Consider the following 18,444-nt stretch of genomic DNA (forward strand, 5'->3'; position numbering starts at 1 on the left):
GGTGGCACAACTTATGTGCTGACTGCCTGAAAGATCCCTGCCAGCTTGCTCTGTGGAATTTGTCAGAGCATCCAGTCGAATGTCTGGTATGGGCCAGAACATATAACTGCCTCTGAAACACTTGATTCAGGCCCATCAGCCACATCAGTTCTAGCACAGTGCTGCAAATATTGAATTGTAGACTAGCAGAAATGGCCTCTGCTTTTCTGTCAACACTTAGAGGCAATTCTGTGTCCCTGGCTAGTATCATTCTCTTGATATCAGGAAGCCTTTATAACCAAATCATTCTCACTGATCTCTCATGCAACAGATCCGAACCTGCCATTGAATGAAGTTCTAGCAAGGGTTGTTTGGTTGGCTCACTTCCCTCATCTGATTTCTGTAACATAATAACCTCTGTAATCCAAACTATGGAGTAGGTGTGGACTGTTTTATTAGGTAAGCAAATTTTCAATGCATATAAGTAAATTCTCCTTTACCTGTACGGTCTGCAAGTCTTTTAAATGTTCAATGACATAGTGAACTGGAGCTGTGTCATTGTAAATACCATATTGTAAAAACAAAGATGATTTGACTTACCAAATGAAAGTGCTGGCAGGTCGACAGACACACAAACAACCACAAACATACACACAAAATTCAAGCTTTCGCAACAAACTGTTGTCTCATCAGGAAAGAGGGAAGGAGAGGGAAAGACGAAAGGAAGTGGGTTTTAAGGGAGAGGGTAAGGAGTCATTCCAATCCCAAGAGCGGAAAGACTTACCTTAGGGGGAAAAAAGGACGGGTATACACTCGCGCACACACACACACACACACACACACACACACACACACACACACATATCCATCCACACATATACAGACACAAGCAGACATATTTAAAGACAAAGACTCTGGGCAGAGATGTCAGTTGAGGCAGAAGTGCAGAGGCAAAGATGTTGTTGAATGACAGGTGAGGTATGAGTGGCGGCAACTTGAAATTAGCAGAGATTGAGGCCTGGTGGATAATGGGAAGAGAGGATATATTGAAGAGCAAGTTCCCATCTCCGGAGTTTGGATAGGTTGGTGTTAGTGGGAAGTATCCAGATAACCCGGACGGTGTAACACTGTGCCAAGATGTGCTGGCCGTGCACCAAGGCATGTTTAGCCACAGGGTGATCCTCATTACCAACAAACACTGTCTGCCTGTGTCCATTCAAACGAATGGACAGTTTGTTACTGGTCATTCCCACATAGAATGCGTCACAGTGTAGGCAGGTCAGTTGGTAGATCACGTGGGTGCTTTCACACGTAGCTCTGCCTTTGATCGTGTACACCTTCCGGGTTACAGGACTGGAGTAGGTGGTGGTGGGAGGGTGCATGGGACAGGTTTTACACTGGGGGCGGTTACAAGGGTAGGAGCCAGAGGGTAGGGAAGGTGGTTTGGGGATTTCATAGGGATGAACTAAGAGGTTACGAAGGTTAGGTGGACGGCGGAAAGACACTCTAGGTGGAGTGGGGAGGATTTCATGAAGGATGGATCTCATTTCAGGGCAGGATTTGAGGAAGTCGTATCCCTGCTGGAGAGCCACATTCAGAATCAGATCCAGTCCCGGAAAGTATCCTGTCACAAGTGGGGCACTTTTGTGGTTCTTCTATGGGAGGTTCTGGGTTTGAGAGGATGAGGAAGTGGCTCTGGTTATTTGCTTCTGTACCAGGTCGGGAGGGTAGTTGCGGGATGCGAAAGCTGTTGTCAGGTTGTTGGTGTAATGCTTCAGGGATTCCGGACTGGAGCAGATTCGTTTGCCACGAAGACCTAGGCTGTAGGGAAGGGACCGTTTGATGTGGAATGGGTGGCAGCTGTCGTAATGGAGGTACTGTTGCTTGTTGGTGGGTTTGATGTGGACGGACGTGTGAAGCTGGCCATTGGACAGGTGGAGGTCAACATCAAGGAAAGTGGCATGGGATTTGGAGTACGACCAGGTGAATCTGATGGAACCAAAGGAGTTGAGGTTGGAGAGGAAATTCTGGAGTTCTTCTTCACTGTGAGTCCAGATCATGAAGATGTCATCAATAAATCTGTACCAAACTTTGGGTTGGCAGGCCTGGGTAACCAAGAAGGCTTCCTCTAAGCGACCCGTGAATAGGTTGGCGCACGAAGGGGCCATCCTGGTACCCATGGCTGTTCCCTTTAATTGTTGGTATGTCTGGCCTTCAAAAGTGAAGTTGTGGGTCAGGATGAAGCTGGCTAAGGTAATGAAGAAAGAGGTTTTAGGTAGGGTGGCAGGTGAACGGCGTGAAAGGAAGTGCTCCATCGCAGCGAGGCCCTGGACGTGCAGGATATTTGTGTATAAGGAAGTGGCATCAATGGTTACAAGGATGGTTTCTGGAGGTAACGGATTGGGTAAGGATTCTAGGCGTTCGAGAAAGTGGTTGGTGTCTTTGATGAAGGATGGGAGACTGCACGTATTGGGTTGAAGGTGTTGATCTACGTAGGCAGAGATACGTTCTGTGGGGGCTTGGTAACCAGCTACAATGGGGTGGCCGGGATGATTGGGTTTGTGAATTTTAGGAAGAAGGTAGAAGGTAGGGGTGCGGAGTGTCGGTGGGGTCAGGAGGTTGATGGAGTCAGGTGAAAGCTTTTGTAGGGGGCCTAAGGTTCTGAGGAGTCCTTGAAGCTCTGCCTGGACATCAGGAATGGGATTACCTTGGCAAACTGTGTATGTGGTGTTGTCTGAAAGCTGACGCAGTCCCTCAGCCACATACTCCGACGAACAAGTACAACGGTTGTGGAACCCTTGTCCGCCGGAAGAATGATGATGGACCGGTCAGCCTTCATATCACGGATAGCCTGGGCTTCAGCAGCGGTGATGTTGCGAGTAGGATTAAGGTTTTTTAAGAAGGACTGAGAGGCAAGGCTGGAAGTCAGAAATTCCTGGAAGGTTTGGAGAGGGTGATTTTGAGGAAGAGGAGGTGGGTCCCGCTGTGACGGAGGACGGAACTGTTCCAGGCAGGGTTCAATTTGGATAGTGTCTTGGGGAGTTGGATCATTAGGGGTAGGATTAGGATCATTTTTCTTCGTGGCAAAGTGATACTTCCAGCAGAGAGTCCGAGTGTAGGACAGCAAATCTTTGACGAGGGCTGTTTGGTTGAATCTGGGAGTGGGGCTGAAGGTGAGGCCTTTGGATAGGACAGAGGTTTCGGATTGGAGAGAGGTTTGGAGGAAAGGTTAACTACTGAATTAGGGTGTTGTGGTGCCAGATTGTGTTGCTTGGAATTTTGAGGTTTTGGAGGGAGTGGAGCTGGAAGTGGGAGACTGAGTAGATGGGAGAGACTGGGTTTGTGTGCAATGAGAGGTGGTTGAGGTTTGCTGGAAAGGTTGTGAAGGGTGAGTGAGTTGCCTTTCCGGAGGTGGGAAACCAGGAGATTGGATAGTTTTTTGAGATGAAGGATGGCATGCTGATCTAATTTGCGGTTGGCCTGTAGGAGGATGCTCTGAATAGCCGGTGTGGATGTGGGAGAGGAAAGATTGAGGACTTTTATTAAGGATAGGAGTTGACGGGTGTGTTCATTGGCTGAGTTGATGTGTAGGTGAAGGATTAGGTGGGTGAGGGCAATGGATTGTTCAGTTTGGAACTGGTATAGGGACTGATGGAAAGAAGGGTTGCAGCCAGAGATGGGAACTTTAGGTGTGAGGCCTTTGGGGGTTATGCCAAATGTCAGACAAGCCTGAGAATATAAAATATGCGAGCGTAATCTGGCTAGGGTGAAGGCATGTTTGCGGAGGGAATGTAAATAAAACTTATTGGGGTCGTTGTGGGGGTGTTGTGAGGGTGACATGGTATTAGAAGGTGGAAAGTGTAACATGAGGTTGAAATGAAAATGAAAGATAAAAATATATGGGGAGAGATAAGGGTGAACTAGAAAGTAACTGGAGATCTGGTATCAACTTAACCAACAGTTTTTCGCCTTTTTTCATACCCTGCCTGGAACAGTTCCGTCCTCCGTCACAGCGGGACCCACCTCCTCTTTCTCAAAATCACCCTCTCCAAACCTTCCAGGAATTTCTGACTTCCAGTCTTGCCTCTCAGTCCTTCTTAAAAAACCTTAATCCTACTCCCAACATCACCACTGCTGAAGCCCAGGCTATCCGTGATCTGAAGGCTGACCGGTCCATCATCATTCTTCTGGCGGACAAGGGTTCCACGACCGTGGTACTTGATCGTCGAGAGTATGTGGCTGAGGGACTGCGTCAGCTTTCAGACAACACCACATACACAGTTTGCCAAGGTAATCCCATTCCTGATGTCCAGGCAGAGCTTCAAGGAATCATCAGAACCTTAGGCCCCCTACACAACCTTTCACCTGACTCCATCAACCTCCTGACCCCACCGACACTCCGCACCCCTACCTTCTACCTTCTTCCTAAAATTCACAAACCCAATCATCCCGGCCACCCCATTGTAGCTGGTTACCAAGCCCCCACAGAATGTATCTCTGCCTACGTAGATCAACACCTTCAACCCATTACGTGCAGTCTCCCATCCTTCATCAAAGACACCAACCACTTTCTCGAATGCCTGGAATCCTTACCCAATCCGTTACCCCCAGAAACCATCCTTGTAACCATTGATGCCACTTCCTTATACACAAATATCCTGCACGTCCAGGGCCTCGCTGCGATGGAGCACTTCCTTTCACGCCGATCACCTGCCACCCTACCTAAAACCTCTTTCCTCATTACCTTAGCCAGCTTCATCCTGACCCACAACTTCTTCACTTTTGAAGGCCAGACATACCAACAATTAAAGGGAACAGCCATGGGTACCAGGATGGCCCCTTCGTACGCTAACCTATTCATGGGTCGCTTAGAGGAAGCCTTCTTGGTTACCCAGGCCTGCCAACCCAAAGTTTGGTACAGATTTATTGATGACATCTTCATGATCTGGACTCACAGTGAAGAAGAACTCCAGAATTTCCTCTCCAACCTCAACTCCTTTGGTTCCATCAGATTCACCTGGTCGTACTCCAAATCCCATGCCATTTTCCTTGATGTTGACCTCCACCTGTCCAATGGCCAGCTCCACATGTCCGTCCACATCAAACCCACCAACAAGCAACAGTACCTCCATTACGACAGCTGCCACCCATTCCACATCAAACGGTCCCTTCCCTACATCCTAGGTCTTCGTGGCAAACAAATCTGCTCCAGTCCGGAATCCCTGAAGCATTACACCAACAACCTGACAACAGCTTTCGCATCCCGCAACTACCCTCCCGACCTGGTACAGAAGCAAATAACCAGAGCCACTTCCTCATCCTCTCAAACCCAGAACCTCCCACAGAAGAACCACAAAAGTGCCCCTCTTGTGACAGGATACTTTCCGGGACTGGATCAGATTCTGAATGTGGCTCTCCAGGAGGGATACGACTTCCTCAAATCCTGCCCTGAAATGAGATCCATCCTTCATGAAATCCTCCCCACTCCACCAAGAGTGTCTTTCCGCCGTCCACCTAACCTTCGTAACCTCTTAGTTCATCCCTATGAAATCCCCAAACCACCTTCCCTACCCTCTGGCTCCTACCCTTGTAACCGCCCCCAGTGTAAAACCTGTCCCATGCACCCTCCCACCACCACCTACTCCAGTCCTGTAACCCGGAAGGTGTACACAATCAAAGGCAGAGCTACGTGTGAAAGCACCCACGTGATATACCAACTGACCTGCCTACACTGTGACGCATTCTATGCGGGAATGACCAGCAACAAACTGTCCATTCGTATGAATGGACACAGGCAGACAGTGTTTGTTGGTAATGAGGATCACGCTGTGGCTAAACATGCCTTGGTGCACGGCCAGCACATCTTGGCACAGTGTTACACCGTCCGGGTTATCTGGATACTTCCCACTAACACCAACCTATCCAAACTCCGGAGATGGGAACTTGCTCTTCAATATATCCTCTCTTCCCATTATCCACCAGGCCTCAATCTCCGCTAATTTCAAGTTGCCGCCACTCATACCTCACCTGTCATTCAACAATATCTTTGCCTCTGCACTTCTGCCTCAACTGACATCTCTGCCCAGAGTCTTTGTCTTTAAATATGTCTGCTTGTGTCTGTATATGTGTGGATGGATATGTGTGTGTGTGTGTGTGTGTGCGAGTGTATACCCGTCCTTTTTTCCCCCTAAGGTAAGTCTTTCCGCTCCCGGGATTGGAATGACTCCTTACCCTCTCCCTTAAAACCCACTTCCTTTCGTCTTTCCCTCTCCTTCCCTCTTTCCTGAAGAGGCAACAGTTTGTTGCAAAAGCTTGAATTTTGTGTGTATGTTTGTGGTTGTTTGTGTGTCTGTCGACCTGCCAGCACTTTCATTTGGTAAGTCAAATCATCTTTGTTTTTAGATATTTATTTCCTACGTGGAATGTTTCCCTCTATTATAACCATATCATTAATTTGAACCCAACAATTACGTTCATTATTGTCGCTGTTACATTTCGAAATCTTTCCTGTCGTCTTATTTTCTCTTTATTTTCTCTTTCTGTTTTCACCAGTAGTCTCACTTTGTATTCACCTTCCACTTTTTACCGCAATACAATTTTATCCTGCCTATATATACTCAATAATACGTTACCCACTTCCAAACCAAAACCAAATAATTTTTATTTTCCGCTTTCAACACTACCGCTGCTATGAAATCCACCGTTTCTAGTTCAATAACAGCTGCTTTCACGTATTAAACAACCATTTCGGCTAGTTCTAATAACTTTGACTTTATTTCCACTTCCGTTTTTCGCACATCACTGATCATTTTTAGCCGCTCCCCACAGGTTTTAACGTCATTATTCACATTTGTTAGCCCCATTTTCGTAATCTTTCACCACAACACCACTCCTTTTAATACATTTACACATGTTTTCGAAATTTTCCCGAATTTCTCCGTCCTTTAACGTGTTTTAGCGGCAACACAACCACCTAACCTTCATGCACATCGCTGTCTACCAACCCAAGTTCACCACAGGATCAACTACCCCAACAGTTTTTCGCCTTTTTCCATACCAGATCTCCAGTTACTTTCTAGTTCACCCTTATCTCTCCCCATATATTTTTATCTTTCATTTTCATTTCAACCTCATGTTACACTTTCCACCTTCTAATACCATGTCACCCTCACAACACCCCCACAACGACCCCATTAAGTTTTATTTACATCCCCTCCGCAAACATACCTTCACCCTAGCCGGATTACGCTCTCATATTTTATTTTCTCAGGCTTGTCTGACATTTGGCATAACCCCCAAAGGCCTCACACTTAAAGTTCCCATCTCTGGCTGCAACCCTTCTTTCCATCAGTCCCTATACCAGTTCCAAACTGAACAATCCATTGCCCTCACCCACCTAATCCTTCACCTACACATCAACTCAGCCAATGAACACACCCGTCAACTCCTATCCTTAATAAAAGTCCTCAATCTTTCCTCTCCCACATCCACACCGGCTATTCAGAGCATCCCCCTACAGGCCAACCGCAAATTAGATCAGCATGCCACCCTTCACCTCAAAAAACTATCCAACCTCCTGGTTTCCCACCTCCGGAAAGGCAACTCACTCACCCTTCACAACCTTTCCAGCAAACCTCAACCACCTCTCATTGCACACAAACCCAGTCTCTCCCATCTGCTCAGTCTCCCACTTCCAGCTCCACTCCCTCCAAAACCTCAAAATTCCAAGCAACACAATCTGGCACCACAACACCCTAATTCAGTAGTTAACCTTTCCTCCAAACCTCTCTCCCAATCCGAAACCTCTGTCCTATCCAAAGGCCTCACCTTCAGCCCCACTCCCAGATTCAACCAAACGGGCCCTCGTCAAAGGTTTACTGTCCTACACTCGGACTCTCTGCTGGAAGTATCACTTTGCCACGAAGAAAAATGATCCTAATCCTACCCCTAATGATCCAACTCCCCAAGACACTATCCAAATTGAACCCTGCCTGGAACAGTTCCATCCTCCGTCACAGCGGGACCCACCTCCTCTTCCTCAAAATCACCCTCTCCAAACCTTCCAGGGATTTCTGACTTCCAGTCTTGCCTCTCAGTCCTTCTTAAAAAACCTTAATCCTACTCCCAACATCACCACTGCTGAAGCCCAGGCTATCCGTGATCTGAAGGCTGACCGGTCCATCATCATTCTTCCGGCGGACAAGGGTTCCACGACCGTGGTACTTGATCGTCGGGAGTATGTGGCTGAGGGACTGCGTCAGCTTTCAGACAACACCACATACAAAGTTTGCCAAGGTAATCCCATTCCTGATGTCCAGGCGGAGCTTCAAGGAATCCTCAGAACCTTAGGCCCCCTACAAAACCTTTCACCTGACTCCATCGACCTCCTGACCCAACCGACACCCCGCACCCCTACCTTCTACCTTCTTCCTAAAATTCACAAACCCAATCATCCCGGCCGCCCCATTGTAGCTGGTTACCAAGCCCCCACAGAACGTATCTCTGCCTATGTAGATCAACACCTTCAACCCATTACGTGCAGTCTCCCATCCTTCATCAAAGACACCAACCACTTTCTCGAACGCCTGGAATCCTTACCCAATCCGTTACCCCCAGAAACCATCCTTGTAACCATTGATGCCACTTGCTTATACACAAATATCCCGCACGTCCAGGGCCTCGCTGCGATGGAGCACTTCCTTTCACGCCGTTCACCTGCCACCCTACCTAAAACCTCTTTCTTCATTACCTTAGCCAACTTCATCCTGACCCACAACTTCACTTTTGAAGGCCAGACATACCAACAATTAAAGGGAACAGCCATGGGTACCAGGATGGCCCCTTCGTACGCCAACCTATTCATGGGTTGCTTAGAGGAAGCCTTCTTGGTTACCCATACCTGCCAACCCAAAGTTTGGTACAGATTTATTGATGACATCTTCATGATCTGGACTCACAGTGAAGAAGAACTCCAGAATTTCCTCTCCAACCTCAACTCCTTTGGTTCCATCAGATTCACCTGGTCGTACTCCAAATCCCATGCCATTTTCCTTGATGTTGACCTCCACCTGTCCAATGGCCAGCTTCACACGTCCGTCCACATCAAACCCACCAACAAGCAACAGTACCTCCATTACGACAGCTGCCACCCATTCCATATCAAACGGTCCCTTCCCTACAGCCTAGGTCTTTGTGGCAAACAAATCTGCTCCAGTCCGGAATCCCTGAAGCATTACACCAACAACCTGACAACAGCTTTCGCATCCCGCAACTACCCTCCCGACCTGGTACAGAAGCAAATAACCAGAGCCACTTCCTCATCCTCAGAAACCCAGAACCTCCCACAGAAGAACCACAAAAGTGCCCCACTTGTGACAGGATACTTTCCAGGACTGGATCAGATTCTGAATGTGGCTCTCCAGCAGGGATACGACTTCCTCAAATCCTGCCCTGAAATGAGATCCATCCTTCATGAAATCCTCCCCACTCCATCAAGAGTGTCTTTCCGGCATCCACCTAACCTTCATAACCTCTTAGTTCATCCCTATGAAATCCCCAAACCACCTTCCCTACCCTCTGGCTCCTACCCTTGTAACTGCCCCCGGTGTAAAACCTGTCCCATGCACCCTCCCACCATCACCTACTCCAGTCCTGTAACCCGGAAGGTGTACACGATCAAAGGCAGAGCTACGTGTGAAAGCACCCACGTGATCTACCAACTGACCTGCCTACACTGTGACGCATTCTATGCGGGAATGACCAGCAACAAACTGTCCATTCGTATGAATGGACACAGGCAGACAGTGTTTGTTGGTAATGAGGATCACGCTGTGGCTAAACATGCCTTGGTGCACGGCCAGCACATCTTGGCACAGTGTTACACCGTCCGGGTTATCTGGATACTTCCCACTAACACCAACCTATCCAAACTCCGGAGATGGGAACTTGCTCTTCAATATATCCTCTCTTCCCATTATCCACCAGGCCTCAATCTCCGCTAATTTCAAGTTGCCGCCACTCATACCTCACCTGTCATTCAACAACATCTTTGCCTCTGCACTTCTGCCTCAACTGACATCTCTGCCCAGAGTCTTTGTCTTTAAATATGTCTGCTTGTGTCTGTATATGTGTGGATGGATATGTGTGTGTGTGTGTGTGTGTGCGAGTGTATACCCGTCCTTTTTTCCCCCTAAGGTAAGTCTTTCCGCTCCCGGGATTGGAATGACTCCTTACCCTCTCCCTTAAAACCCACTTCCTTTCGTCTTTCCCTCTCCTTCCCTCTTTCCTGATGAGACAACAGTTTGTTGCGAAAGCTTGAATTTTGTGTGTATGTTTGTGGTTGGTTGTGTGTCTGTCGACCTGCCAGCACTTTCATTTAGTAAGTCAAATCATCTTTGTTTTTAGATATTTATTTCCTACGTGGAATGTTTCCCTCTATTATGACTAAATACCATATTGGCAAGAAATGCTATCAGCTTCCATGACCCTGAGTTCTGGTCTAGATGTTCAGAATACCTGCAGTTTGACTGGGCATGTGGCCCTATCTTGTTCAAGAAACAGATGAATCAGTGGTTGCTGGTCAGTGGAAGTACTTGCTGCAGTGATGTATCGTGTTTGCTATACCTCATTTATGTCCTCTTGTCTAACGCTGACACTTCCAAGTTGGTCTGTCATTTCCTCGTGTTCCCTCTTGGGTCACCACTGTAGGATTTTGTGACTGATGTGCTCATCCACTGTGACAGCACATACAGCTTGCAGTGTTGCTGGGTCACAAGAGAATGTGCCAAACACAATACAAAGAGCTTACAAAAGACAAAACACATCTCTCTGTGACAGTAAATTGTTGCTTGTGATTTCTCAGTCAATCTTCAGGTCACTACATTACCATACATCTCTAACAAAGAACTGTATGCCACCCATTACAGCACTTAAGCAGTGGTACCAACCAGTATGAAGTAGTCCTCCTAACTTGAATAGTGAAAGTCTGTATAGACCAGCAATGAGTCAGACCATGATTTGGTTATCTTGGTAGTTCTATGACTCATTTAAAATTTATGCCTGGCTCACAGTTCTAACCTGCTGTATACAACCAATGTGACACATAATCTGTTTGGAGAAAGAGAATTTGTTCTTATACGACAGTATTACACAAACTAACTCATTGATGGGATATGTTAAGAGTTAGTGATACATTCATTTATGTGTTATATTCAAATTCACATTGCATTACAGTCATTGCATGAAATGCACAATTGCTTTTAGGCTCCTTTCATGATTATGATTTTGTTCATACATTTAAATGCTATCAAAATTTGATTTTGAGGATATAAGGTCATGGCAGCTTTCAGAAATATACTTTCTGCATTGGACTCTTATGTTATTTATTAGGTCAAGAGAATTTTGTAATAGCTTAGTGGTTTCTTCTGAAGCAAAAAAATAAGTTGCTACTGATTATGTCCTTCAATTCTGCTTTTAATACATGTAATAGTAATGCTTTTGTGTTCATAGCTGAGTATAAGGTTCATTAAATTCCAGACTAAATATATTATGAATCCATTATCAGTGTTGCTCTTGGATTAAAGGTGTGTTCATGTATAGTTTGAGATCAAAATTATCACAGTTTTTCAGAACAGCTCTATCCTGTAAGGATTTTTGGTGTGCAAATCTGAAGTGTTGTGGCTCAGATATTATTTTCTTTAACCCTTGACACATGTAAGGAACAGCTGTCTTTACGTTACCAAAGTGAACATGTAAGAGCAAAATAATGGTTTAAGATCAGTTTAATTAAGCTATGATGAAATAAACTCACATAATATGTACTAAAGCACAGGTTAATTAAACAATGATGAAATAAACTTTCATCACATTCCTCTGTTGCCACAGACAGGTGTTACCCCACAGGAATGACCCACTCAAACCACTAAACAGTGCAGAAGCATCAGAACCCCACCAGCCACTTCTTCATTTACACATTATCTCATAGGCAGCAGCCTCATTGTATGATTGTGCTGCTAGTTCATTACGTGGGTGATTTTCTTACAAGGCTTGTAATTTTTTCTGACCTAGCTTACTGTTTATTTTATATTACTGCTGCTCAAATGGACTTATGACAATGCAATTTATTACTGTAAAAGTATTGTGAAAGGGTTAGTTGCTACTCATCATATAGCAGAGGTACTGTGTCACAGATAGGCGCAACAAAAAGACTGACAGAAGACAAGCTTCTGGCCAACAAGGAATTCATCAGAAATAAACAAAAAACACACACACAAGTGGAGCAAGTTGCATTTGTGTGTGTGTGTGTGTGTGTGTGTGTGTGTGTTTATTTATTTTTGATGAATGCCTTGTCTGCCAAAAGCTCACTTTCTGACAGTCTTTTTTTCATGCCTATCTGTGACTCAGCATCTCTGCTATATGGTGAGTAACAACTACCCTTTTCATAATACTGTTACATTCCATCCTGGATTTTCTATTGTTCAGTTTATCACTGTGTTAGCTGAACATTAATGAAGGAATAGGTATGGGCTTGTCATTGTGAAACAAGAATGGAATGGCGCAAAACAATTTTATTTGTATTTCACCATGACATGCTGTGTCACAGATAGGCACAACAAAAAGACTCTCACATTTAAAGCTTTCAGCCATTAAGGCCTTCATCAACAATACACACACACACACACACACACACAAATGCAACTCACACACCTGACTGCAGTCTCAGGCAACTGAAACCACACTGCAAGCAGCAGCATCAGTGCATGATGGGAATGGCGACTGGGTGGGGGTAAGGAGATGGCTGCAGCGGAAAGGGGGAGGGATAGTATGGTCGGGGTGGCAGACAGTGAATTGCTGCAGTTCAAACAGAGGGCAGGGGAGAGATGGACAGGGAGGGGGAGGAGGGGGGAGGGGGGGGGGAAGTTGTGGAAAAGGAGAGAAAAATAAAAAGACTGGGTGTGGTGGTGGAATGACACCTGTGTAGTGCTGGAATGGGAACAGGGAAGGGGCTGGATGGATGAGGACAGTGACTAATGAAGGTTGAGGCCAGGAGGGTTATGGGAACATAGAATGTATTGCAAGGAAAGCTTCTGCATGCTCAGTTCAGAAAAGCTGGTGTTGGTGGGGGGGATCCATATGGCACAGGCTGTGAAGCAGTCATTGAAATGATGGATGTCATGTTTTGCAGTGTGTTCAGCAACAGGGTGGTCCACTTGTTTCTTGGCCACAGTTTGTTGGTGGTCATTCGTGCAGACAGACAGCTTGTTGTTTGTCATGCCCACATAGAATGCTGCACAGTGGTTGCAGCTTAGCTTGTAGACTGGTTTCACAGGTAGCCCTGACTTTGATGAAATAGGTGATGTTAGTGACCAGACTGGAGTAGATGGTCATTGGAGGATGTGTGAGACAGGTCTTGAATTTAGGTATATTACAGGGGTATGAGCCATGAGGTAAGGGATTGGGAGCAGGGGATGCATTAGGAAATGAGAAATGCCCTGCCCACTATCCTTCCCACCCCTCTCACAGTGGTATTCCACCATCCACTGAACCTAAACAATATACTCGTCCATTCTTGCACAACTCCTGCCCCCAATCCTTGGATTTCGTATCCATTCTTTCTCTGGAGTTGGTTCTACATATCTCGTTAACAATATAATATTTTTCCTGCTCAATTGTAGTGGTGTGGTATATCAATCGGTTTTGAATTATTTCAAAATAAAAACAGTCTTGGTTGCAAAGTTATTTAATATTAACAATGCATTTCTCCCTTTCAAGATATCATCAGATTGTCTATAAAACAATCTATTATAAACATATAGAGGAAGGGGCATGGACTTATCTTGTGTGACTGTGCAGGTAAAATAACTGTAGAAACTTCATAAAAGTAGCTGAATATGTAATCCATCCATATAAAATGGAGAATGGATGCAAAAGTAATTAGATATGTAACCCATCCATCATAAAACATATAAAATGGAAAGTGGACCTCGTTAAAACAAAAGAAAACCATCAGTTTCTGTTCAAGGAGATACAAGAAGGCGCAGAAAAATTTCAGAAGCTATCACATGTTACTTTAAGCACACCAGTCAACTCCACCACAGCAGCACAGAAAAGGACCACGCTCACAAAATAAATGTGGTATGAGCTGCATAACACCCAGTAATGTCCGTTTGGCATGAACACAAATATTACTGTGACCGACCAGGATGCAAACACCATGTACAATGTGGCAAAAGGTGCCCAGCTGGCATTCAAGACTGGTGTAAGGCACATCTATGAAATGTAGATCTGTATAAAACAAATAGATTAATATGTATATATGTAAAGCATTGCAATCTCATCTAACCAAAATTACATTAAGGTACCCCTACATCAAGCAGAAAAAATATGTAAAATGGTGACATGATAAACAGGGATCCAAAATATGTCATCAAAGTTCTGTGGTACAGGATAAAATAGCTAAATTTTAAAGTACACACACAGTACATGCATTCAAGATCAACAGACCCAAACATCAAGGCATCAGGATCAGGGGCAATCATAAATGTTGCAAACTAGAGACAAAAGCCTATTTTTAGCCATTAAAATAAAGAAACATAAGACATAAAATACAAAAAAGTAAAGTCACTTATGATAAAATAAGGCCATTGAAAAGCCCACCTTGAAATGTAATGCCTCTAACTTGCCTGATAACAAAACAAACAATTTAAAAAATAGTGCTATCGACATAAAATAAAGATATCATTAAAGCAACACTCCAAACACTGGTAGCATTGTATCATAATGTACTTTATTTCTGCTAATCGGCTGACCGTTCAGCGACTTGTCCTATCAGCATACAGATACTTAACAATTTCCAGCTCCTCGAGCAGCTGCAGCTTTCTCTCCTTCTGGGCAAGGTGCAGTGTTCTCAAGATTTCTAGTGTGGGGGATTAGTGTCCACTTGACTAAAGATGCTCAGAAAACATGTAATTCTGTTTAGCCTGGTCTTTCTTAGTTGGCCTGTGTTCATTGAACCTAGTCTCAAACATTCTGCCAGTCTGGCATATATATGATACTTCACAATCATTACACCCTCATTTGCATATGCCAGACCTTTCATTGTGAATATAATTATGTTGAGTTTATGGGTTACATATCCAGTTTCTTTTGCACCCCTTTTCCACTTTATATGGCTTTATGACTGATGGGTTACTTATCCAGCTGCATTTACATGAGTTTCTGTTTTACTTTTAGTTCATTTTACCTGCATATTTGTACAGGATAGGGTCATAAAATATAACTTTGGAGTTTAGTTTCCCCTAGGCTACTTACATTTCATGTCAATTCTGGTAGAATGCTGTACAATGGTGATTAGAGGTGATGTGTATGAACCAGATTAAATGGATAATTCCCAAAATTAGATAATAAGATAATAACTGGACTGAAAAATGAACTTTATGTTTTATTTCTCAGTGAAAGGGGAAAAAATATCTGTTTACATTATTCACTCACACATGCATTCATTCTGTGGATCAGGAAGGAGTATGTTTCAGACCACCTACACAACTGTCATTATGCTTTAGCAACAGCTTCTAGATGTTATGCAAATACAAATAAATGAACCAACTCAGAATCTAATTTTTATTTGCTTGTGCATTACATTTATCATAGAATGATCTCAAGAAAGTAGTTTACATATTTGTGGGATAACAACTATATTTTATGGCATTTTGCATTTTGGATTAAGCAGTGTGAAACATGATAAAAATGTTCCTCTTAAAAATCAACAGTGTTTATTCCAGTTTAATCTTGTTTTCAGGTACAGCAGATTTCTTCGCATACAATCATTACACAACACGATATGCCGCTTCGGGCACTGAAGGAGAAATTCCATCTCTTCAAAGAGATTCAGGAGTTATTAGAAGCTATGATCCCAAATGGCCTTCATCTGCATCATCCTGGCTCAAGGTAAAATGGTTTATTGTTAAAATACCTGAAATTTAAGAATTACTCAAAGGACAGTGATTAACAATTTTTTAAAAAATGTTTACCTACTTATTTTGTGTGGAATAAAGATATAGTTTCTTAGTTAGGTAGTTATTAGCATGTTCTGTGGATCATAACTGTTACCTCTTATCAGTGCTTGATTAGCAAAAGAAAAGATTCTAGTACTGTAGCCTTCAGGGGTGAACCTTTTGAAATTTAGACATCTTAAAACATTTCAGTAGATCCATTGTGGATGACGAACTGCAACTATGATTTAAACTGGTAAGTTATCATGTAATAAATATGCAGCCACTTTCTTTTTTACAATTTATTCAACCATGAACGTGTTTTCGAGCCACTACAGGCTCATCATCAGATGGAGACGTTACAAGAACATTATGTTGTGGACCAAGTGTAGCTAGATGCAGTATTGGTGCTGCTGGGAAAATGACAGAAATTTAGTAATCAGTGATGAAATGTTTACAAACCTGAAAGTACCTAAAACATAAAAAAACTTTCAGGTTCATAAACATTTTGTCACCTATTACTAAATTTCTATCATTTCTGCCAGCAGCACCAGCACTGCATCTATCTCATCTTGGCCCACAACATAATGTTCTTGTAACACCTCCATCTGATGATGAGCCTGAGGTGGCTTGAAAACATATTCGTGGTTGAATAATTCATAAAAAAGTGACTGGTCGCATGTTTATTACCAGATAAATCGCCAATCATAAAACATTATTTTAACACTCTTTTTTGTCAAAGGTACCAGTATCGTGTATCATCACAAACCAAGCACTGCCTTTCACTGTGAGACAGTTTTACAATTACAGTACATATTTGCAGCAGAAAATATGGTGACATGCTGACCAGTTAATGATTTCTTAAGGTTTTTTCATGCACACTGTGATTTATACTTAGCTATCTTCTCTTCCTCTCTCCATCTCAAACCTCGTAAGAGAGTAAATGTATTGCAAGGCTACTGTTGGTACACCCAAATGTTCCAGAGTGGATGGCACACATAAATCTTAGTAAGTGCCTCTGTGCAACAAATACTTCTTTCCTCATTGATAAATTTTCTCAGAGTATGATGCCACATAAGTGTAGAAAAATAGGAAAAAATAAGTCAACTGTTTTTATATTTTTGTCTTCAACATATGATACTATCTGTAATGCAGAAGCTGCAGATCTCAGATGTTTGAAAAGATCTGTAGCATGTGACACACAGTTCAGGTTCTTATTAATGTAAACTCCCTAGAACGTAGAATATTCTGCATTTTTTTACTGGTTTACCCTTATCCATTATCTGAAGTCTGTGGTCAGGCTTTTCGCAACACTCAATTGTATATAATAACAACAACGTGAAAAGAATGGTTTGCTACTCTCCACATAGAGAAGTGTTTAGTTGCAAGGGAGGGGCAGGGATAGCTGCTTAGGGGAGAAAGATGATATGTTGCCTGTGGGAGTGTGCAGGGATGTGGTGGAGACAGGATGGGCTGTTAGGTGTAGAGTCAGGAGGCCATGCTGGGGATGGAGGGGGGAAGGGGAGAGGGAGAGGGGAGAGGAGGGAAGTAGAGAACGGGAAAAGACCAGTAGGTTTGTCTGTGGGTTAGACGCATGTGTAGTGCTGGAGTGGGAGCAGGGAAGTGGACAAGTAGGAAGAGGACAGGGAAAAGCGAAGGTTGAGGCCAGGGAACAACAGAGATATTGTGGGAACAGTTCCCACTTGCACCATTCAAAAAGCTGGTGTTGGTAGGAAGCATCCAGATGGCACAGGTTGTGAAGCAGTCACTGAGGTGAAGCACCTCGTGTTGGGCAGTGTGCTCGACAACTGGGTGGTCCAGCTGCCTCTTGAGCACAGTTTGGCGGTGGCCATTCATGTGGACAGACAAGTTTGTTAGTTGTCATGCCCACATAGAAAATGGTGCAGCTTAGTTAGTAAATCACATGGCTGCTTTCACAGGTAGCCCTGCCTTTGATGGGGTAGGAGAGGGCTGTGCCAGGACTGGAGTAGGTGGTAGTGGGAGGATGTATGGGATGGGCCATACATTTAGAAATATTGCAGGGGTATGAGCCACAAGGCAGGGAGTTGGGAGCAGGGATGGAGTAGATACAGACGGGGAGATTGCATAGGTTCGGTGGATGGTGGAATATCTTTTTAGGAGGTAGGGGGAGGACAATGGGAAAGGTATTCCTCAGTTCAGTGTGTGACAAGAGGTGCTTGAAATTCTGGTACAGAATGTGTTGTAGTTGCTACAGTCTTTTTAAATCAAGAGATTATATTTTTAGCAGTCTTTTTCATTGTGACTGTCCATAAGTCAGTGTGCCCTCTATGTAAATAGTAGCAATCTATCTTTTCTACACTGTTGTTACTATCCAGAACTTTCCATTGAATCATATGTATCATTTTCATCTAAATTCAATAGCTATCCATTTGCAGGGAACTGGTTGTTCATTAGTTACATGTTGCATGGATCATTTGAATGGGTATTTTATTGA

At 44.0% G+C, this 18,444-nt stretch overlaps 1 protein-coding gene across 1 annotated transcript in view; it reads left to right on the plus strand.

The window, feature by feature from the left end:
- The window catches only part of LOC124711449 (myrosinase 1-like), a 538,885-nt gene that overhangs the window by 497,953 nt on the left and 22,488 nt on the right, over window positions 1-18,444 (plus strand). The window contains exon 9 of the mRNA XM_047241532.1: window positions 15,776-15,924. Within this exon, the coding sequence (XP_047097488.1) occupies window positions 15,776-15,924 (149 nt within the window). The remainder of the gene's footprint in view (window positions 1-15,775; window positions 15,925-18,444) is intronic.

This window comes from Schistocerca piceifrons, chromosome 8, assembly GCF_021461385.2.
Source record: "Schistocerca piceifrons isolate TAMUIC-IGC-003096 chromosome 8, iqSchPice1.1, whole genome shotgun sequence".
NCBI lineage: Eukaryota > Metazoa > Arthropoda > Insecta > Orthoptera > Acrididae > Schistocerca > Schistocerca piceifrons.